The sequence below is a fragment of the Cricetulus griseus genome (assembly GCF_003668045.3).
Source record: "Cricetulus griseus strain 17A/GY chromosome 1 unlocalized genomic scaffold, alternate assembly CriGri-PICRH-1.0 chr1_0, whole genome shotgun sequence".
NCBI lineage: Eukaryota > Metazoa > Chordata > Mammalia > Rodentia > Cricetidae > Cricetulus > Cricetulus griseus.
In genome coordinates, this window is record NW_023276806.1 from 117,433,513 (window position 1) to 117,456,123 (window position 22,611).

The 22,611-nt window shown below is 41.4% G+C and overlaps 1 protein-coding gene across 8 annotated transcripts in view; it reads left to right on the forward strand.

The window, feature by feature from the left end:
* Nucleotides 1-22,611, forward strand: part of LOC103159201 — a 49,516-nt gene that overhangs the window by 12,438 nt on the left and 14,467 nt on the right. For 3 of the 8 annotated variants that reach the window (XR_003480450.2, XR_004771658.1, XR_004771656.1), the window contains 2 exons: nucleotides 7,619-7,674; nucleotides 21,426-21,506. Coding sequence is in view for 1 of the 8 variants with exons in the window: in XM_027392027.2 (XP_027247828.1) it covers nucleotides 19,543-19,794; nucleotides 21,426-21,506 (333 nt within the window). In the remaining 7 variants the exon portion in view is untranslated. Of the gene's footprint in view, nucleotides 1-7,618; nucleotides 7,675-12,846; nucleotides 12,987-17,671; nucleotides 19,795-21,425; nucleotides 21,507-22,611 lie in introns of those variants that run through there. The other 5 variants (XR_003480451.2, XR_004771657.1, XR_003480449.2 and 2 more) reach the window with 4 other exon arrangements.

A 22,611-nucleotide genomic window follows, 5' to 3' on the forward strand; every position in this document is an offset into this window, starting at 1 on the left:
CTCATGCATTATACTGGTAATGGTGTTTTACATACTAACCATCACTCCAGTGCACTTTTACTTTTCTGCTAGTGTCAATGCACCCTTCCTTTGGCCTTGTACATAATGTGGCATGGATTATTATTATTATTATTATTATTATTATTATTATTATTCATAATGCCATTATTCAAAAGCTACTAGTTTCTCTCCCTACTGGTCTTTGTCATGAAGAATATTTTGGATATATACATATGGGAAACAAATGACAGGAAAGAGAGCCCAGAGGTTAAAAGCACTGGCTGCTCTTTCAGAGGACCTGAGTTTGACTCCCAGAATCTACAGGGTAGCTTACTACTATCTGTAATTCCAGTTCCAGAGGGCCCAACTCCATTTTCTAGATCCTGTGTGCATTGTTCTGATATGGTACACCAACATAATACTCATATGTGTAAAATTAAAGAAAGAAGGTAAAGGGAGAATGTCTGGTTTCGTGGGAGAGTGCCCATTTTGGCCCTTTAATAGATGTGTCTTTGAACTCATCAGATTGAAGACACCACCTGATCTGACCTCACCCATTTCTAGCCAGGAGGGCATTTAAGGTCAAATGGATTAGCTTTTGCTGGGAATCATAGAGCTGTTTAGAACAGAGTCTGCATGTCTTAACTAATGTAGCCAACAGCTCTCATGCAGCAGCAAATAAACATGAAGGCCCATTCCTCTGCGTTGTTTTACTTTGATTGATAGAGAAGGGATCATGCGCCACTTACAGTAATCTCTTTAGATTCTATAATAATCCTCACATTATCCTGTTAAACGGTTGCTGTAGCTCTGCGCTTAATAGATTGAAATCTATTATTCATAATGCCGTCTTGCTCTTGCTCAAATAACATTATCCTATGACTAAATTTTATGGATTCATACTTAATTTCATAGCAGAAAGAGATGATAACTTACTAGAACAGAGAGTCTGCATGTGTGGATTCAGTTGGACAGATACATTTCCAAACATTGCTCTGCACCAGGCACTGACCTTGCATTTCAAGGGACTCAAGGGCTTTGCATGGTGTGGTTTTTTAGTGTCAGAAGATTGGCATTCTGTTGTGAGCTTTTGAGTATCCAGGACCATCTGGGGCCTGATACAAAGCTGTCCCTAATGAGGGCATAGTATCATGGGGACAGGAGCTCACTCTGAGGCTAGGCAGTGCTGGGTTGCATCTTAGTAGTGTTATTTGCCAGCTGTATTCTTTTGGGCAGGTGACTGTGGTCAAGTCTCAGCATCTACATCTGAGGACAGAATAGCACTTACTTCATCAAGTTATTTCAAAGACTTTTAAAAATATATAACAGAAATTATTTCATTCATGCTGATCCCTTACTGATACAAAATTGTTAGCTAATTTTTGCACATGCTATCATTTAATTCCAGTGAAGTCTGCATCCCTAAATACACTGGTGAACAGAGACAATTATCTAAATACACACCAGCCCCCAAAAAGAAACCTTAGCTTTGCATCAAAAGTGCACACACTTTATTGATTTAATTGACTACTGGCTAATCAAATAAGTTTGATTTGGAGCCTTCTTGCCCACAAAACAATCTCTGGCTCCGATGAAAAAGCCTAAGATTTAAGTTGTGGATGGTAGTGGCTTCACTAGGGTGCTATCTTCAATTGAAGCTTGAGCTATTTGCATCATAAGAGGTGGTCTCTACATATGAGCCTCTTGCCTTTGGTAATCAGTGTTTCCAGGGGTGGTGGGTGGGGGGTGGAGGAGAGATTCTTAGCCCCAGGCTTCCCCATTGCCAATTGCTTTGGTCTCCACCTGCCTTGTTGCCAATACAATTCTGTAGCTACATCATTAGTCCCTTAGAGAAAGGACTTCAGATTAGTACAAAGCTGAAAAATGTGAAGTATTTTGGTTGATCTGAAATGATGAAATAATCTCACTAATTCTTTGCCAAATTTCTCCCTTGCTCACTGTCACTATGTTTTCTTTTTGCAGTTCTCTATCTCTGTCTCTCTGTGTGTCTGTCTTTCTTTCTGCTGGAAGGAATATTAGACCTTACTATGTCTTCGTAATCTGGCTAATTTGAAATGAAATGGTCCTTAAGCTGTTTTGTGGTCAGGCCATTAATAATCATTTTGTGAAGTGAGTGATGTATCCCAGGGCATCCTTGAATATTAGGGACCCATGAATTGCTGTCAGTTTGAATTTGTATGTGTTTCCTCATCACAAAAATACCATGATCTAATTTTGGGAGGAAGAAAAACAACTTGTGAAAAATTAAGGATTTTATCAAATGTTTGTGAGGCCATTCCCAGCCAGAATAAAGACTAGCACAGTGTGTGAATAATTAACAGGAAGGACATTATTGGGTTTTGTGAGGCCATTAATATGTGTGTAAAATCAGAGTAGAGACCAGCACAGTTGTGAATAATTAACACTTATGATGCCTAAAGTGCTATTGACAAAAAACAAAACAAAACAAAAAAAACCTGTTCAAATGTTTTCTCTCTCCACTTATCTAGATGCCTGTGTCTCTTTTCCAATTCTGGGTACATGTCTAGACAGAATTTCTTTCAGAAATTTATCAAACAGAAGAAAATTCTGACAGTAAAATAATTGGGAATTTCGAAGGTTGAGAAAAATCTCAAGACGCCAGTGTTTTGAGTTGGAATGTGAGACCTGTAAATGAATACCATATTATTTTTAAAATACAAGAAAATACACACGAGAACTGTCAAAACTGTCTAAATCAAACTCAGAGAAGAAAGAAGTTACTTCTTACTTTTTTTCTTCTTTATGCAAAAAGCATACCCTCACATCTGACCTTACAAGAGAAGTCCAGAGTCAAAACACTGCACTAGCTATAGCTTTCCATCTTCTAGACCATTTTTGAAACACCCAAGCCAATATTGTTCTCTTTAGCTTCTCTGTGTGTAGCAATGATAGACTTACCAGCTCAAGGGCTGAGTGCACAGCACATTTGTCTAAGAGATTCCCACTCATATGTAGCATGTGTTGCCCTTGCCACTCTGTGTTCTCACCCTACTCCCTCTCCTCCTTTATTCTCTCCCACAGTGGTCCAGGAGTATGATGCTCACAAAAGAATGATGCCCAGGTACATTGGTCCAAAAATACAGCCACTATTGTCCTTGCCTTCCTTGGAGCTGTGGGCAGGGCATTCAACCATACAGAGTAAACAGCAACTGGCTGGGTGCAGGCAACAAAAGTAGTGACAAGCCCACTGAAACAGAGCCAATCCAACAATATTTACTTCTTTATTTTGCGTGGTCCCATTCTAGATGAAGCATTTGAAACTGAAACAAATGTATTTATAACTCTTTTTATAACATTCCAAAGCTATGATCTATTACATCATTTTTACCATTTTAGGCGCTTTGGTAGAATGATGGCAAAAACTGAGATAAAGTCAGAAATCAAAAGGGTTAAAGAGATGATCTGTCCATTCATCTCTCAGAGCTGGAGCAGCTACTGGGAGGAGACTCACTGGCTCCTTGTCTCTATTTACAGTGCTTCATAATTTCCTAAAATAAGTCTTTAGATGTTTTAGCAGCCTGCACCTTGCTGCTTGTTTAGGCTTCAAGGCTTTCCTTTCTTTCCATGTCTGGATTTCTGTGTAGCAACTGAATTATTACCCTTTATATCTGTATATTTTACAGGCAATTTTAAACTGTCTTATTTTAAAATAGGGAGCTTCACCCTAGTTGTAAGGAACCCTATGAGATGCAGGCATCCAATCTGGTTCATGTAGTAACAGCAATGAAGAAGATACTGAACTCTTCCCCATTGTTCTTGCAAAGAGCTAAAAAACAATTTATGGATCTTACTATTAAGTCTCATAGAAAAAATACAGCCATTTTGCTAATTGAGAAGCTCAACCAGAGACCCAGTGCAGAGTTAGAGGGGAGCCCCAGGCATGGGTGTGATTGTCACAAGGTTTCATGTCCAGATTTTGTGGTGCTTGCTACCTTAGTGGTGACTAAGTCCCAGGACCTCTTTTAATCTCAGTTCATCTGTCTCATCTGTGGGCAGAACAGGGGCACAAACTCGGACATTCCTCTGGAGCAGTTAGACTTATTTACAGACAGTTTGGTCTACAGTTAAGAACTTTTCCTCATGATAACCTGTCATAGCATTTTCCCTGATATTCCATAACTACTTCGTTTTGGGCCATCTCTGATTACAAATTTCTTTCTCCTAAGGGCAATAAAAGGATGGTGATTCCCTTTCTGTAGCTTTTCAGGGACTGCCAACCAAAGCAGCTGGGCAGAGGACTATCTTTGTTCTAATGCCCTTTTGAAAGGTCTATGTTGGAGACCAAATCTAGGCTGTCACGGAGACTAGGAAAGAGCCCTGCCCCCCTTAACTTAGCCTCTTAGAGTTGCAGGTGACATTTTACATTTAAGTATTGCCCCCACTCTAGCCTGCCCGTTCTGCTTTCTTACTCTGAAATCATCCACTGGGAGTTCCCACCCTTCTTCCTTCAAAATATTGCTGCTCTTATTTTACCCTGTTCTTATTTCTGTAGCCAATACCTCCTTGCTCTCTCATCTTAGAAGAAGAAACCTTTGTGTCCAACAGCAGTCATTTATTATAGCCTTGGTTCGATGCCCACTTATCCTGAGGAAATGGTTATAATATCTAAATACACAATAAAAAAACACCCCAAAAACCCTCTAGTAGATAAAATGGGTGTACTATAGAAAACTGCTATCAGAATTCTGCTGATGAATCAGTGTGTCAGGGTTGTAGTTCATTTATTAACTGTTGCTGATTCTTGAGTTTTAATCCACTTCACTACCTCTTTCCTTCTAACCTGTGAATGTACTCTCCCCTCCTCATCCAAGCGACCCCTTCCCTCATCTCTCAAGCTGTAGCTCTGTGCACCATTCCCCCTCCCATTTCTCATGTCCATGGTTTTGCTCTTGCTAAGTCCTGAAATGGCTTTGGTTGTTTCACTGGTGGCAAGAAAAATCTCAAGATCTTTATCCTCCTGGAGGACCCTTTGGGGATTGACAGTTTGTTTCACAATCACCTCCATGAAATTCTCTCTTCTCTTGTCACCCATGATTCTGTGTTCTCTTGGCATTTATGATTTGCACCTGAAATGTCCTCCAAATGGGTTAAAGCCTTAGGTGATAGGTGTCTGGTTCACAGGGACTTTAGCCTCATCAGTAGATTAACCCACTGATAGATTCCTAATTAGATGACATGACAAGAAAGTGGTGGAAATCAGGTAGGGTGCAGTGGGAGGAGATAGTTACAGGCAGTGTGGTTTGGATGTGTATGCACCACTATCTCCTGGAAGTGGAGAGGTGAACAGCTTCCCTTTGAATAGCCTTTCATCACTGTGTTGGTCCAAGCTAAAGGGACCATAGTTTGAATCACAAACCAAAAATCACCCCACTCCTTCTAAGTTGTTTATCTCAGGTATTTTGGCAAAAGCCTCAAAAGTGACTCACATACTTGGTTTTCTTTTTAGGACATCAGACACACACATACACACAGGACCTCTTTTTTCTCTCTTATGCAGAGAAACCCTGTCTCAAAAAACAAACAGCAACAACAACAACAAAATCAACCAACCAGACAATAACAACACCCCCAAAATATTTAGTCTTGCATCATACTATCTCAAGTTTCCTGGCAAATTAGCTTTCCCATTTTGGGGGCATGCAAACACTGTGAGTCTGGGATGAAATTTGGCACATTCTACTTTTCAATATATCATTGCAAACCCCTTGGTGTCACGGAGGGAACTTTTGTTGATGGAGTTAGCATCAAGAACAAAAGATTTAGTGATCTAAAAGAATACAGGAAGGTCTTGCCCTGCTTGTTCCCTAGCACATACATTTTGACTAAACAGAATGAGAATGATTATTCAACATAACACATCCTGCTGACACAGACTGTGTGAACACACGTGCTGCTTTTGTAACAATGGCTGCTTTTGATTTACTGCCCATTGTACCTGCATGTATGTTTCATATGTTATTTTGTTAAACTTTCCAACAAAGAAAGCTGTAAGGTATGAATTGTGAGAACCCATTTCATAGGTGTAGAAACTGATGCTTGAAGGACTACGTGACTTGTTTAAAGTGACATGGCTCACAAGGAATGAGTGCAGTACTCATAATATTGTCAGGCCTTGGGTCATACACTGGGAATTGGTTGATCAGTAAGGAAACTTTCTCAGCTGGAGAAAGTTTCATGGACAGCAAATAATCACCTTATCTCTGTGAACTGGGAATGTATATTTCATCCCTAGCTAGTTTACCCAACATTTATGAGTCTTCAAGTCCAATCTTTAGCACAGCAAAATAAACAAACAAATAAATAAATGTACAAATAAGTAAGTAAATAAAAAGGATTTTCAAAAAGTTGGAAGATAGCTTAGTGTGTATGTGTTTGCCCTGAAAGTATGAGGACTTGAGTTCTGATACCCAGAACTCACATAAAAAAATGGGCATGGCAGTGTACACCTGGTATGCTCATCTTGGGGAAGAAGAGACAAGATAATCTCTGGGCCTCCCTTGCTAGCTAGTATGGTCCAATTGGTAAGGTTCAGTGAGAAACATTTTCTCAAAAGTTAAGGTGGAGAATGATTACAGATGGCGGTTGAAGTCAAAGTCTGGATTCTATGTGCACAAGCACACATCTGCACATACTTTCACGTGCATCTACACACACATGAATGAACATGTAGACTCGCACACAATCACACATGAAAATAGAAAATTAAGGTCAAGTAAGTAAATAAAGTAAGTGAAATATCCTGTGTACACTTTTTGACTCTCACTGCCCTGAAACCTCCCAGTTGCAGAGTCAACCTGGGCACCATGTGGCAGGTCTGTCTGTTCCAATGGCAAAGACTGTCTTCTAGTGAGCCACCTTCCAGTCAGTGAACCCATCATTAGTAGCATCTCTCTTTTCATTATTAATGTGCTATCTTTAAGAATTTTCATTAAAAATGACAAGGATCTGGGGTTTAGTCATACGCTCTTAGCAGCATTGTGAAGTTCTCCATAGACAGCTCCTATCCATAGAGGAGTCATTTTCAGAAAGCAGGGACCCATGCCCTTTACACAACAGCCATATGCTTTTGGATCTTATCCAGTATGTTTTCCTGAGGAGTAATCAATACAAATTTGTAAGTAACTTCGTGGAACAGGGTGACCTTAAATTCCCTATGTAGTTGAGGATGACCTGGATTTCTGATCCCTCTGCCTCCACTTCCTAAGTGTTGGGCTCACAGAGGTTTTGTGTGATGCTGGGGATGTGCTGCAGTACTTCAGACATGCTGGGCAAGCACTCTACCAATGAATAGAAGTTATACTGATTTCACAGAAGTCGTTTGAAGTCGTGCTCTTCATTTTTCAGGAGAAACAAAATTACATGTGCTGCTATTGGCAGAGATCCAATACTGGCAGTTGAAAAATGGAGTTAAATTGGTTTTTGGTAGGTACTTTTCTTCCATCAGAAAAGAATGGAAGGAATTGTCATTTGTGGTAATGTTCAAGATGACTCTGATAAGAAAAATGTTTTTCTCTTTAAATATGAATGATGTGAATGTTCTCAATTTCACTTCCTTTCAATCCTCTTTCTACGACAGCAAGTGATGAATAGGTTTGGTGCTTTGGTAGCAATGGCCATTTCAAGATTTGATTGGTAAGTATTTCAGATCTGAATCCTTATTAGATGTTCACTGCAATTACTCATAACCAACTTCTCTGGAGGTCATTGTTTTGTAGGCATAGATATTTGGAATATCTTTGTAAGGGAGATTAAGCATGCGAAGTCTGGGATGAAGGTTAGACAACCTGACTTTGAATCACTGTTAACTGTTCTATTTTAGCCAAGCTGCAGAACCTCTTCATGCCTCAAACTCATCCTGTGAAAACTAAAAAAACACCCGACTTATAGTTTTGTCATCAAGATATGACTAGATAATCATGCAGAGAGCTTTGTCTAGTACCTGATACAGAAACCAGTAGTCAAAAGAGCTATTATTAAGTATAAGAGTTTTTGTTAGAGCAATTTGGCTGTTTTATATTGATTTTCAGTGATTGCTGCCCTTTTTTTCTCTGCTTGCCCTCATTTATCCCGAAAGTTATATTTTTGAAAAACCAATTTGAACAGTTCTACAGTACCATTAGTACCTCTGAAGCTAGGGTGAGATGGCTCAGCAATTAAGTGCTTGCCACTCAGTCATGAGTACCTTCAAGGACATATGCCCGTAATCTCAATATGAGGGAGGTGGAGCCAGGAGACTCTCAGGAGCTCTCTGGTGAGCCAACCAAGTATAACTGGTTGCTCAAAATGAACGAAGAGATCAATTGATTATGGGAAACTTAGTCCCATTGTAATCAACTTCTTCAATACAGCAACTAAAGCTCAGGGAAGATCAAGGAAGAGGAGATGGAAAGATTGTAAGAGCCAGAGGCCAAGAAAGTCTGATGCAAGATTATGTCTCCTGGAAATGACAGTGTTGCTATATCCATGATACCACAAGAATATGGCTGCCTAAACAAGACCTGAATAATGACAAAACCAACGGACATGCTAACATGGAATTGAGAAATCTCATGGGGCCCCACTCCCAAAGAACAACTGATGACTGCTGAGAGAGGGAGGATTGTTCTCTCCTCTCCCCTAAGAATGAGCCCCTAACTGGCTGTTGCATACCAAGTAGTCAGCCACACTACACAGACTCCACAAGTTGTAGTTATACATTTATGCACATATATATGTAACAGTAATAAAGAAAAAGAGACCACCAATTTGAGGAGTAAGGATACATATGAGAATGGTTTCAGGAAAGAAGGGGAAAAGGGAGTGATATAATTACATTTTAATTAAAGTAAGAAAAATATAAGAAAAATAAGATGCAATGTGGCTGAAAAGGAAACCTAACCCTGAACTCTGCATGTACACATGTACCCACAAACACACATCAGAGAGAGAGAGAGAGACAGACAGAGACAGAGAGACAGAGAGGTACAAAGACAAACAGAGACGGAGAGACAACACACAGAGAGACAGAGACACACAAATAGAGACAGAAAGACAGAGAATCAGAAAGAGAGAGAGGGAAGGGAAGGGAGAGAGAAAGGGAGTGAGAATGGGAGGGGTAGGGGTAGAGGGAGAGTAGTTGAAGCTGACCAGAGAGTGCTTAGTCATGGATGGCATTCTTTTTCCCAGCCGAACATTTCTTCTCCCATTCTCTCATCCTCATCTTTCCTTGCATTTAAGCCACTTGCCCAGTCTCTGGCTGTTTTTAGCAGGCAGTTAAAAAAAAAAAAAACAACTCTGGGATCTATTTCATCTTTTTAAAAAACCTTTTATCTAACTAGACATGGCTGCATGTATCTGAAATCAGGAAGTAGAAGTCGGAGGATCAAGAGTTCAAGCTACATAACCAGTTTAAATCCAGCCTGGGCTACCTGAGACCCTGTTTCAGAGAGACAATTCATACAGACACACACACACACACGCACGCACGCACGCACGCACGCACGCACGCACGCACACACACACACACACACACACCATATATATATATATATAATATATATATATATATATATATATATATTATATATATATATATATTCAATTAAGCCTTTAAAAACATCCAGACCAAGACCAGTCCCAAACTCTTAGTTTTCTTTCGAACATGATGCCAAATGCCTGCATGTGTAGGACAGAAAAAGAAATATGTTTCTCACTTCACGTTTTATGTGCCTATCATAAATCTTAAGTGAGTTTAAATGAAGAACATTTTTAAGTTCAAATTTCAGCTGAAGGGTCAGGTAGAATTTTGCTATAATGCTTTATTGACACTGATTTATATGAATCAGCACAGTTTCATCTTAGGGACAAGGTGACAAGCAGAGACAAAGTGCACCAGGACAACACTAAACAGGGGAGTCTTTTCTGCTTCACTTTATCGAAGCTCCACCAGTGAGAAGGCCTTGGGTCCTATTATGTCTATGAAACAAGGATGACATCCAATGCTGATCCACTTGGCCAAGAAGGATGCACTCCAAACAGCACCCCTAGGGCAGTCCGAAGTGGCTGTGGTGTTGACTCACAAGTCCAGCCAGCTACTCCAATTCTCAGTGTGGAGCTTACCAGGCTGTTGCTTTTGAATATAAATTATGATCCGTTCATAAAAGAAAGGGTTTGATTTTCCACAATTAAAAGAAAAAGCAAAAAGAAGGATAATTGTTATATTTGCTTGAATTGTAACAGCTACAAAAATATCATATAGGCATAAAAAGAGCTATGCTCTGTGTTCTGAGAACTTCCTGATCTGGGAGATGTTTCAGTCAGTCCTGTGCTTGGAAGCAAACTGACTTGGGGAAAACAAGAGAAGAATCTAGCTAGGTGTGGTGGTGCACACCTTTAATCTCGGCGCTCGGGAGGCAGAGGAAGAGGATTGTGGCTCTCAATAAGTTTGAGGCCAGCCCGGTCTATAAATTGAGTTCTAGGACAGCCAAGGCTACACAGAGAAATTCTGTCTTGAAAAACCAAAGAGAGACGATTAGAGTGTGTATAGTGTCCTTGATGTTCGAGGTTAGGGGAACTACCAGGCAAACAAAATGAATCCTCCTTACAACATTTATTTTTTTCAAAAGACAAGAAGAGAAAGATGGACAAACAACTTGATACATTAAGGAAAAATTGTGAACTCTCTTACATAACAAATCACTGTTTTTGTTCCTTCTCAGAATAGAGTCCAGGGTGGAAATGCTGTTAAATCTACCATTCTTCACATTCACCATTTAAAATGAACTTATTAAACTGGCTGGTATCTTCATGAGGCATTGAGGGTTTGCTTAGCGCGTGCGCACGCACACGCGCACACACACACACACACACACACACACACACACACACACACACAGAGAGAGAGAGAGAGAGAGAGAGAGAGAGAGAGAGAGAGAGAGAGAGAAATAGATTTTAATGCACAGAACTGCTTCTCCTCTTGTCTTGGAGCTCCTGACATGGTCGTTTTGGGATATCATAGCTCAAGTCTGTATGTAGATCATTTGGATATTATGTCTGTGCTTGCTGAGCTACAAGAAGAAAGTGTGTGGAATGACCAGCAAGGATTCCTTACAATGCTTCCAAGTCTTAGGTACAGGTGGCTGCAGCTTGAATCACAACAGCATTACAAGCAAGCTGTGGACCTTGGGCAAGATGATCACTTTTTCTGAGTCTCTTTTCTTCAAGTGCAAGAAATGAGAATTTTAAGGTTGATTTCAACTTAAGTGAGCAGTAACTGCATGTTCCCTAGGGATGGCTGGTGTCATGCCAAGTGCCTGTTGGCTGATACAGTGTGCTATTGATGTGTGCAACATGGTGTGTTTTTGGAAGCTCTTATTGGCAAGTAATTATATAAAAATAAACAATTCTGCATGGTTTTTGCTCCTTGGGCTGTCCTGGAAATGGCAGAGTTTGATTACTCAGGTTCCAAAGGCAAGAGTGATATGTTCACAGTTAAGCCAAGCAGTGTGACCCCTGTTTGGAGACAGGGGTACTGGTGAGAGATTCGGGCTCTAGAGCTCTCAGTGTGCTTTATATTCAGTTTTCTGTCCACAACTGGGGGTGATGACAACCAACCCACGGGTGGAAGAATGGTGGTAAATCAATGAGAAGTATCAATGTGCCATCCACACAGCACAAGAAGGTGCTAGCTCACCAACTACTAAGAGGCCCTCACAACAAACCTTTTAAAGATGTTTCCTTTAAAGATTTATTTAATCCATCCATCTGTCTGTCTCTTTCTGTGTGTGTTCCTGTGTGTGTGTGTGTGTGTGTGTGTGTGTGTGTGTGTGTGTATGCATGCGTGGCCACTTGCATGTACAGGCCCAGAGAAGACATTGGATCTCTCAGAGCTGGAGTTAAATGTATTTAAAGGAAACCTAGTTTGCTCCCTCTTGCAACAGAAATCCTCTTAGCTGCTGAGCCATCTCTCCAGCCCCACAGCCAACCACTTGAAGGAAATTCTGAACCCTTCCTGTGTCCTTATTGGTCCTTGGTCAATTGCCCTCACTCTTTCCTTTGGGAGACTGTTTCTTTGAAAGAAAAGTCTGCCTCCACACCAGCACCTGCTCCATGCTTTAATGTCATTCCATTAAAAGCATTTCGGCTTTTAACAACTTCGTGGAAAATCATCCCTAGCTCTGTCACTGAACCAATCAATAAAACCCCAATGTTCAAATTCAAAAGCCCTTCCTCTTTGAACTCTGTAACCCTTGACATGGCAATTAATCCCTCCCATCACAATGACAGACACCCATGAGCTGCATTGTCCAGTCACTTTGCACATGTAACTTCCTTTAGCTTACCCAATGCCTTTTTTTGGCAGAAATGACCCCATTTTTTTACAACTGACATAAGCAATGCCTTGAATGACGCAGAAGTGTCTAAAGGAGTCTGCACCCTGCCCATACTCAGGCTCCACAAAGAGTATTGCTACTCTCTCAGCTTCTGTTTGTAGCCTTTCTTTTTGTATGGAAATTTCCAATGCACTGGGGACCTACTTCATGCCATTGTTCCATTCTTAAATCACTATGTCCTGATGCACCTTGTGAGTGCCCTAAATCCCTGGGCACCTTCTTTCAAATAATGCCTCAGTGGGGGGAAGTCATTTTTAACAAGGGAAGTTCAAGCTTTTACCTTGGGCTGATAAAACTTCAAGCCTTGAAGTAAGACCATGAAAACATCATGGGCTCTCTCCTGGTGCAGATACCTCTATCAGTACAACACTGACCTTCTTGTGTCAAGACTTTCCTTGGGTTAATTGTTTGTGTTTTTGTTATTCTTTTATAGAGCACTGGAGGTCAGAAAAATAGCCCAAAGAGACCAAAATGCTTATTCTTTGAAGTTGCATTGTAGATGTATTCGGTGCTTTGAGAAATGAGAAAGCAAACCTGAACACAATGTGTGTGGGAGGATGCTGTACAGTCCAGGTAAAATGGTGCACGGAGGCAGGGGGTCCCAGACAACAAGCACAATGTGGGGAATGATGTACAGTCCAGGTAAAGGGGGCAGGGTCCCAGCCAGCAGGTGAGAGGCTACACACAGAGGATGCTGCCATTTCCTGGGACCTTTATTTAATAGAAACTTTCCTTAGAAAACAGCTTGCTTTTGAGCAGTCTTAGACTTGCTGTTTGCTTGCTTGCATTAAGTAAAGGGAACATTCAACATGAACATGTAGGTGGGTTAATGTAGGCTAGTCTCATGTCCATGCTGTTCCCTCTCTCTCCAATTTCAAATTTTCACTCTTCTCTTTCTTCGAGCCAATAATTGATACTCTGGTAACATTTGGATACATGCTCAGTGTGCCAGGGATTGATGTTGCCCTTGTAAACACACGCAATTTGAATGCAATGTTTTTGAAGGAAAGTGCTCTAAAATAGAGGTTTACTTGATACAATGATTAAATGATGAAGTTTACTGAGGAAATATTTGTTATTTTGGAAGTGTCTTTATCAGACACTTCAACTTATATTGTGCAAAATTATGTGATACTGTCCTAATTAACAGAAGATAAATTATTTGTTCAAAGACACACATTAGATTGATTTAGCAACAAAGTCAACTTTCCATCAGTCTGTCATTTTATAGAATGTAATTTTCTATCTTTGATGCATAAGTAGAAAAAAGGAAACATTAGATAAATTAGATACCAAAAGATGGATCATGCAGAGAGAACTCAAAATTGTAGAGATCCCTGCTAGCCTACAGGGCAAAGAATATATAGAGAAGAAAAATGAGACCAGTGTTGTCCAAGAGGACTACTGGAGACTGGGTAGATTCAGAGAGATCAAATTCCCTAGATGTTTGAAATCTATGAGGGTGAGCAAAAGAGGAATGAGTATACAACAGACATGTTTTATGGGGTGGGGAGAAGAGGGAATATGGATTAGGTTTGAAATTTGTCAGAACACTAGGAATTAAAGGTTCTGGATACCCAGTCTGTGAGACTTTATTTGCTGGATTAGGTAAGAGTGTAAGTCTGTGCTCATGGAAGGTTCACCACCAGGGTTGCACTTTAAAAATATTTGGGAAGACTATAAAGAAAAGAATGGGGAATGAAGAGATTGGAATTGTTTTTCTAGAAATTTATATGTGATAATCTCTTTTGGAAATCTCTACATGGTAATCAAAAGATTGTGATTCAATATCAGATACATGAATGAATGTGTTTGTTTGTTTGTTTGTGACAGGGTTTCTCTGTGAAGCTTTGGAGTCTGTCCTGGCACTCACACTGTAGACCAGGCTGGTCTTGAACTCACAGAGATCCACCTGCCTCTGCCTCCTGAGTGCTGGGATTAAAGACATGTGCTACCACCACCCAGCTGATTTTTTTAAGTTATCCAAATCATTCTTGAACATATTACTCAACAACTATGATTTTAAAAATATCAGATGAGAGGGGAGGAAGTTAGTTACAGGGGCATGAGAGCAAGGATATTATTTGTGTGGGAGGAAAAGACAGACAACCAAAAGATAATTTGAGAGAAGAATTAATTCATCGACTTCAGAACAGTCAGGTCTATGGCTGAAAGAGGGCTTAAAGACAACTACTGGCTTTGAAGTCTAGGACTTTGGTGACATAGGGATAGAAACAAGAGATAGGGTGGACAAGAGTTAGTTGGGCCACTGTTTTGAGGTCTAAAGATGACTACTGTAAGGAAATGTCCACTAGGGAGTGGTCATCTCAGGACTTGAGTTAGGCGGCAAGGTCAAATCTGGAGAGATGGCTTGGAAGTCAGCAGTAGTTAAAGAGACAACTAAATCAGGAGGGAGACAGCACAGTGAGTGGAGATTGCAATTTCAAATCTTTTATGTGAAAGGAAATTAGTCCTGCTCTTGTGTTCCATAAACTTGAACCCTCTCAAGCCTGAGATCTGTTATCATTCACCTCCTCCTACTTTCTCATGCCCCTCCCAGCCCAGATTTGGTTCATTGCCAGCTCTGTAACGTGAAGACCTCGCCCGAGTCTGCTACATCCCACCTGGACTGATGAATGGCCCTTCTATCTGGCACCCAATACTCTTTTTCAGTTTGAATCCACAGCGGTGGACATTCCTTTGCCCATCACAAACACTGGATCCCTGCTTAGTCCCTTGCATGGCTTTCCATCACAAGTAGCATAATGGAAGCAGTGAGGTTCTGTCTGACATGGGTGTCCCTGCCTGTGAACCATACAGCCCTCTGCTCTCTCTCTCTCTCTCTCTCTCTCTCTCTCTCTCTCTCTCTCTCTCTCTGCCTTTCTATAACCATCTCTGTCATTTCTGATTTCTGTCTTCTCTGTCTCAGTCTGTTGTTTCTGCCCCCCCAACACATACAGAGACAGATAGACACAGAGAGACAATGAGAGACCTATTGGTGAATGTCTTCCCTAACCCCTGCCACTTCCTTACTTGTTCTGTCTTTTCACTTTTACACATTTCTATTATTTAGCATCTCCATTCTCAGACATCTTAACTATATTAATGTCTCCAGTTAGAATCCCCCCACCCAGTGCTTCCTCAAGCCTAATGGAGTATTTGCTTATGCCTCCACCGTGGCTATAAACTCCAACAAGGTAGGGGGAGATTGCCTTCCTAGCAGTCCTAGTGATTGTCCACTGCCTCGTCCATAGTGGATATTGACAAGAAATACTGAACAAGTGAATGGACGACTAAATGATTGAGGCCTATAAAGTAAAGCTTTAACAGGATGGAGAACAGACTAAAAACTAATGTGGGCACCTGGGTGCATTCACAGCCTGATGGGAAATTCACCTTTTAGTGGCCACACTCAATAGTATCATGTGTCTGAAATCAAAATTACACACAAGACGGCTTCTCAACGGGCGGACAAATCAGAGCCCATCTGCTTTCTTCACATTAGACTTTGTCAGTTTCAGTTCAGCAGAGTCTAAATCCGCTCACTGGAGAGGCAGAGCTAGTGATGGAAGTGGATTATGATGGGCTTTGTCTGGCTAGTTTGCTGTGCTGGTTATTTGTTCTGTATTTCAAAATATTTCCTCACTTTAGTAATGTGGTATCTCAACCCTTTCTCGTTCAGAGGCAGTCTCTCAACTGCTCTTTGGATTCATTCCAGCAGAGAAGTGGCACCTCTTCTGCTCTATTTTTACATCTTAAAAGCAAATAGTTACCTTGAGTTGTCTAAACACGGCCTCGCAGACTGTTCCCAAGCAGCACACAGGATCAAATAAATCACTAGGAAGCAAAGTTAAACCGATCATCAGTCATTCTCACGGGGAAGGAGGAAATACAATAATCCTTTTAGAATTATGCCTCAAAATTTTTCCTTTCAGATTACCATTCTTTTTCTTCTTCTGATTGCTTCATTTGGAATATACCAGGAGATGAAAATCATGCAAAGGCCAGAAGCACAGCCCCACAGGAAGCCTGACTGTGGTTTGGTTCTGTTACATTTGGGGGAAGGGGGAGACTGGGTGTGGGAGGTGGTGAATCTGCGCACCGAGGCCAGACAACCTCTGACCTCGTTTTTTGAGACCAGTTGTCACTTTTACCCAGAACTCACTGAGTAGGCCTGGTTGTCTGGTCAGGTGCTCCCTGCCTATCTCCTTCCACGGCGCTGGGATAGCAAGCACACACAACTATATCCAGCTTTTTTTCCCCCACAGGTCCTCATGCTGAACGGCATTCACTTTACCAGCTGAGCTGCCTCACCAGCTCTGCCTGTTTCTTCATGTGATCTGAAGTCTTTAGGTGCCTATTCAAAACCAGCTCAGAATACTAAGTATGACCTCTTAAGTAATCACCCTCCATGAACTACCTTCCCCAGCATGCCCAGAGTGAATCTCTCATGGGTTGTAGAACAAGAGTCCACGTTTGCACTAGAATGGCTACTTTTAACTTCATAAGAGTTTCACTAAGAAAGACACTTCACTTCTAGTATAAGAGTTTAAGAGTCCAAGCACTTAACCTTTCTCAGCTTTTCAGGGAAAAGCTGAATGAAAAAAGGAATGAAAAGTTCTGATCTTCGTCTCCAAACTCACTGAAATTCCCAGACACACAGTATCGAAGAGCTTTATTTTGAAGATTTTTCCAAATCCAGCCCTGTTTTTGAAAAAGTCTTATTTCGAGAGTGGAGAGATGGCTCAGCAGTTGAAAGCACATGCAGAGCACCCAGGCTTGGTCCCCAGCACACGTCAGGCAGTTCGAAATCATTGGAAACTTCAGGGAACCTGATGCCTCCAGACCCCTACCAAGAGACACACTAACATACACAATTAAAGAGAAGCCGGTGTGGATCGATTTTGCTAATGGTTCACAATCATTAAGATGCTTGGGAGTCTTGTGGTCCAGCAACAAACAGGCACCACCAGACATTGCAAACTTCTCTTTCCTTCCTCCTTCAGAAGAGCCCTGTTTACTCCACAGCACACAGAGGGGATTCCGTGGAATTAAGATTTATGTGGTTTGTAGAATCCCAAATCCCTGGCTGCATGCGTGGCCTGGTAAATACAGATAAAACATTTATCTGTTTTCTCTATAGCTTTACCTCAGGGAAGAAGGTGAAGAGGAATGAGTATATTGATCATGTTATTTTAAAGGCATCTTAAAGTAATATATATATATATATATGTGTGTGTGTGTGTGTGTGTGTGTGTGTGTGTGTGTGTGTGTGTGTATTCTTAATGCAGTTCTCTTCACCTAGGAGTTTATAAAACAGTGTGTCAGCTCTCAATAAATTTTTAACTTAATTACTGCATTAAAAGCGTAACTTTAGGCCTGGCACAGTGATGCCATTCATGTATCAGGATCTGAATTCAGACGACCAGAGCCCATATGAAGCCAGGCCCAGTAGTGTGTGTGTTTATAATAACAGCTCTCCACTTCGACGCAGGAGGCAGAGACAGCACAAGCTGCAGAAACTACCAGGCCAGCAAGCCTGGCTCACTCAGCAGCAAATAAGACACCTTGTCTCAAAGGAAGTAGAAGGCAAGGACCAACACCCAAAGCACTCCTCTGGTCTCCTCAAGTTGCTGGCTGCATGTGTGTCTCCACAGTCACAGACATGGACACACGGGCAAAGATAAAGAGACAAACAGTATACCTTAACTTTTTAATTACACATTACATTTCATTATGAGCTTAACTATTCCTCTGACCCCATTTTACAAACTAAAAATGAAGTTTTGGGTCCAAAACCTTTTGAGGCTTTGCTTCCCACTAAAGAAGAATACCAGGGTGTCAGGGAATCTGCATATGCATTCATCTGACATCTCCCCTACTTTGTACACATGCCAGCCAATCTAAGCCATAGTCTACCTGCCTGGCATCACAACCGTCTTCTGTACTGAAGTATTCCCTCTCCTCCTCCTGCACTGAAATTCTCATCTAAGCTCCACTGTTGCCCTGGCTTTGATGAGTAAGGGGCCAAGGTGTTTGCTGTGTGAACTGTCAGCCTTGAAGTCAGCTTTGAAGGCAAGATCCACCATGTGCTTTACAAAGATAAGGGTAGCCAGGAACCATGGACCAACAGCAGGGAGGAAAACAGAGGGAGCCAGCTTGGGGGATGCATTTGCCATGGTCTGGTAATGTAAACAGAAGAGACAAGAAGACAAGCAGATGAGAGGTTGCAGGTCCAGGCTCATTCATATGACTATGTCACTCAGGAATCTATTGCCAAGGTGTGGCATTCATCTGTCCTTAAGTCCAACCTGGCACAGAGACATCAAGTGTAGACTAATAATCAGGGATTCATTCAGGAAACATGTGAATGCTCCCCAGAGTGCTTCTAAGACCTGATGCCTGAGGAAGCCGGGCGAATCCTGAACCAAAGCCCACAGCATGGTGCCATGGGGCCAGGCTGGAATTACATAAACATTTTAAGGGAATGAAAGGACTACCTTGTAACGACCTTTTAAAAACCAACCCATAAGATTCCATGAAATTCTTACAATAGTGTATCCGTAGTTTGGGATTATGCAGTTGGAGCTGGTTGTTGTTACAGAGGTGGGTTTGAGAAACGTTAAAGGAAACATCTGAGAAGCATTAGCTTTAAGATGAAGCTTCAGAGTTCAGAATTTGATGTCATGGTGCAGGACAGAGGTCACTGCTGACTAGAGAAGGGGAGTGTTTACCTCTAATAGATAGACCTCAGCCTTGGAGAGTTTCTCAACGGTTTAAACAAAACACACTTGCTAAACCTGCCATAACTGGTGAGGTTACCTGCCAATTGCATGTATGTTGTGCCCTGACCTCACATGGTGGTGTAATGGACGACAACATGTCATGTGACATCATGTTGTGTCATAGTGGCTCCATCAGGACTTTTTCTTAGGGGCCAGCCACTGCAGCCACAAGCAGAGCAAAGATCCCAAAAACATTGAAGCCAGAGCCTCGGATACTTGGCTGAAGCTGTGTCTTAGGTGCTTGAGTTTATAAAATTGAGTTTGGCATCTCAGAGAGACAGACTTTTGCCTGTTTTTTTCTTCATGGCTGCTTCTCTCTTTGTTGCCTAATAAGAAACGAACAAATGTCACACATTTCAGCAGAATCTGTCTCTGGTCCTGGTCTGATACTTCACAGCCGTGAACTCCTGTATGATACCCTGATGCTAATGACTCACATGCTGCCAACTGAATGGATGTGGAGGCATGCAGTAGCAAAGAAGAAACACTTCCAAGGATGTGGCTCTGTGAGAGAGTGGAGAGAGTGTTTACCTAGTGTGCACAAAGCCCTGAGTTCAAGCTGCAGCATAAAAAAGTGTGACCAAAATCATAACAAAGTGAGAGCCATAAAAGTTTCGTTGTTCTTGTTCCTTGAGTTTTCTTTTCTTTTTTCCTTCCTTTCTTCCTTTCAATCTTTTTTCTTTTCTTTTTTGATACAAAAGAGTCTCACTGTGTAGCCCTGGTCGGCCTAGAACCTGATAGGCAGAATGGGATGGCTTCCAACTTACAGTGAGTTCTACCTGCCTCTGCTTCTTGGGTGCCGGGATTAAAAAGACATATGGGATACTGTTTTAAACAAAAGCTTTCTGTATATTTTATATGTATAATTGGTGTTTGTGATTTTTTTTTAGCAGATATACAATAGGTATTATCTACTACGTGTTTTATCTTTACCAGGCACTGTCTTTTTTGGGGGGACGGGGTTTCCGAGGCAGGGTTTCTCTGTGGCTTTGGAGGCTGTCCTGGAACTAGCTCTTGTAGACCAGGCTGGTTTCAAACTCACAGAGATCCACCTGCCTCTCCCTCCCAAGTGCTGGGATTAAAGGCGTGTACCACCAATGCCCGGCCCAGGCACTGTCTTAACACATAATCATCATGACCCCATGAATTCAGCACTGATGCTGTCTGCATTTCTGCTGAACAGACAGAGGCTCAGCTAGCTGGACAGCAGACAACAGGCAGAGCTGGGATTCACAGTACAGCGTTCACAATGGCAAAGCTGATTTCCACTGCTCCATTACACTGAGTTTGCATATCTGCACCCATTTAAACTGCCTCCTGGAAATTGGAGTGTGCTTTTGGCCTAGGAAATAAATACTGTCCATATTGTTCAAAGAAGGGAAAACTTGTTCTTAAGTTCCGTACAAACTTCTCTAATCATGACAGCCTTTAGTCACTCATTACATTAAAGGTGGTTAACCTCATCTAGCTACACAGCTGAAAGGAGAGTAAATGTGACAGCTTTCAAGCCCTTCGACCTCAGTTTGCTGAGGTTTTCCGTATCTTCATTCCCTCATCTGTTCAATAGGATGTCCCATGTCTATAGCTGGGGCACGGTGTGGCACTCAAATGCAACAATAACAGAAATATTTCTTAAAGTTCTCTGCTCCAGGCATTCTGGTGGAGAGGGGGCATACATGATTGTCTTTAAACTTAAATCCAGATATAAGCATTTTTATCACAAAATACCATAAGGAAACTGAGGCTCATTAGGAATTAAAATTTTACCCATGGGAAAAGCACTATGAAAGAAAAAAGAAAAGAAGTTTCTGTTCTTGGGTGCTGTGACTCCAGCATACCAACTCCCCAGATTCTAAAACACTGTAGAAATAGTGGACACAGTCTCTTCTACATACTTTGGGCAATAAAGTCATGTACTGTAATGTAGTTATTTGAAAACGTACTTTATGCGTAGTAGAACACCACTGTTAAACAGACCTCATGGATAGGGAAGAATGTGACTTACTAGCACAGCTGTTGGATATGATTGATTGATTCCCAGTGTCCTAGACTCTACTAGAACCTTCTAACATGTCTTTGCTATTCTTTCTAGGATCAACACAGGAAGGCAGAGGAAATACGTGGCATTTTACACCCATATTCATTTGTAGGATATGTGTAGTGTTCTTTTGAATGTTTGGATAATATCAAACTCAGATAAATTGAATTTATATTTCTTTTGACACAGATTGGAATCAGAGATGTGTTCTCCTCCTATGCAGACCGAAGGAAGAAAATCCTCTTAGTGAATCTCCTTGACGTGTTCAAGGTATTTGGTATCTCTCTGTAAAAAACAACAGGATGTTAAGGCACAGAGTTTAGACCCCACGGTTGAAAACAATGAATGTTTGGGATATAACATTACAACGGATTTTGATGAAGAAAAACATTCAATTCCTACACTGGGCGTTGTGTTCAACCATGGGGCCACTGCTTACTGAATGCCTGCCTACTCCATAAGAAAGCTTTTAACAGATACCAGAAACAGTGAGGCTCAGAATCAGGAAGGATATTCTAGGGAAAGGGTATGGTAGAGGCAAAGACTGTAAGATCTGAGTGTGGGTGGCTTTGAGGACTCACCCTGCAGCCAGCATGACTACAGTGGATGGGGAAATGGTGAGGGAGGAGCCAGGCTCGCAGCCCTGGAAGATTTTGACTGTAACCTGAAGGCAGATGGGTAAGCAGAGGAACGGGGCTTTTGAGCAAAAGATACTGTTTAATTTCAATTTTGATACAACACTGGTTTGGGAGACAGAATTGAAAAATTATGGGGGTTGGTGAAAGGCAATGGGATGAACAGTGATGGTATTAGGTCTATATTGAAGGTAGGAGCAGTGAAATAGGCACTATGACCTGTGAGGGAATGGGGGATTCAAAGTCTTCAGGGTTTTCTTATGAGAAGTGGAACAATGAAGTCACAGTGACACTGGGAAGGAGGGTCTCTGGTGGAAATCCAGACACTTGATTTAGAACAGAGGAGTGAGATGCCCATGAGATGTTTAAGGAACTAGTCTGTAGGAAGCTAGATATGTCAGTAGGGAGTCTAGGTTAGAGCTGAGAATTTGTGAGCTGTGTGTACACAGATAGTCTTAAAGGACTCCAGACAGGATTTGACATATTTGGAGCTTAACTATAGATAAAGAAGAGATTTACAGTTGATCCATGGAATACTCCAACATTTTAAGATTTAGCAGAGAATGAGGAAAAGAATTGGAAAGTGGTCTCCATTTAAAAAATAACTAAAAGGGGCTGGGATGATAGATCAGTGGTTGAATGGTTGCTGCTCTTAGGGAGGACCTGCCAGGACTGCTTTCCCAGAATTCACTTCAAGAAATTCACAACTGTCTGTCTGTCCAGCTGCCGGGGAGTCTGCC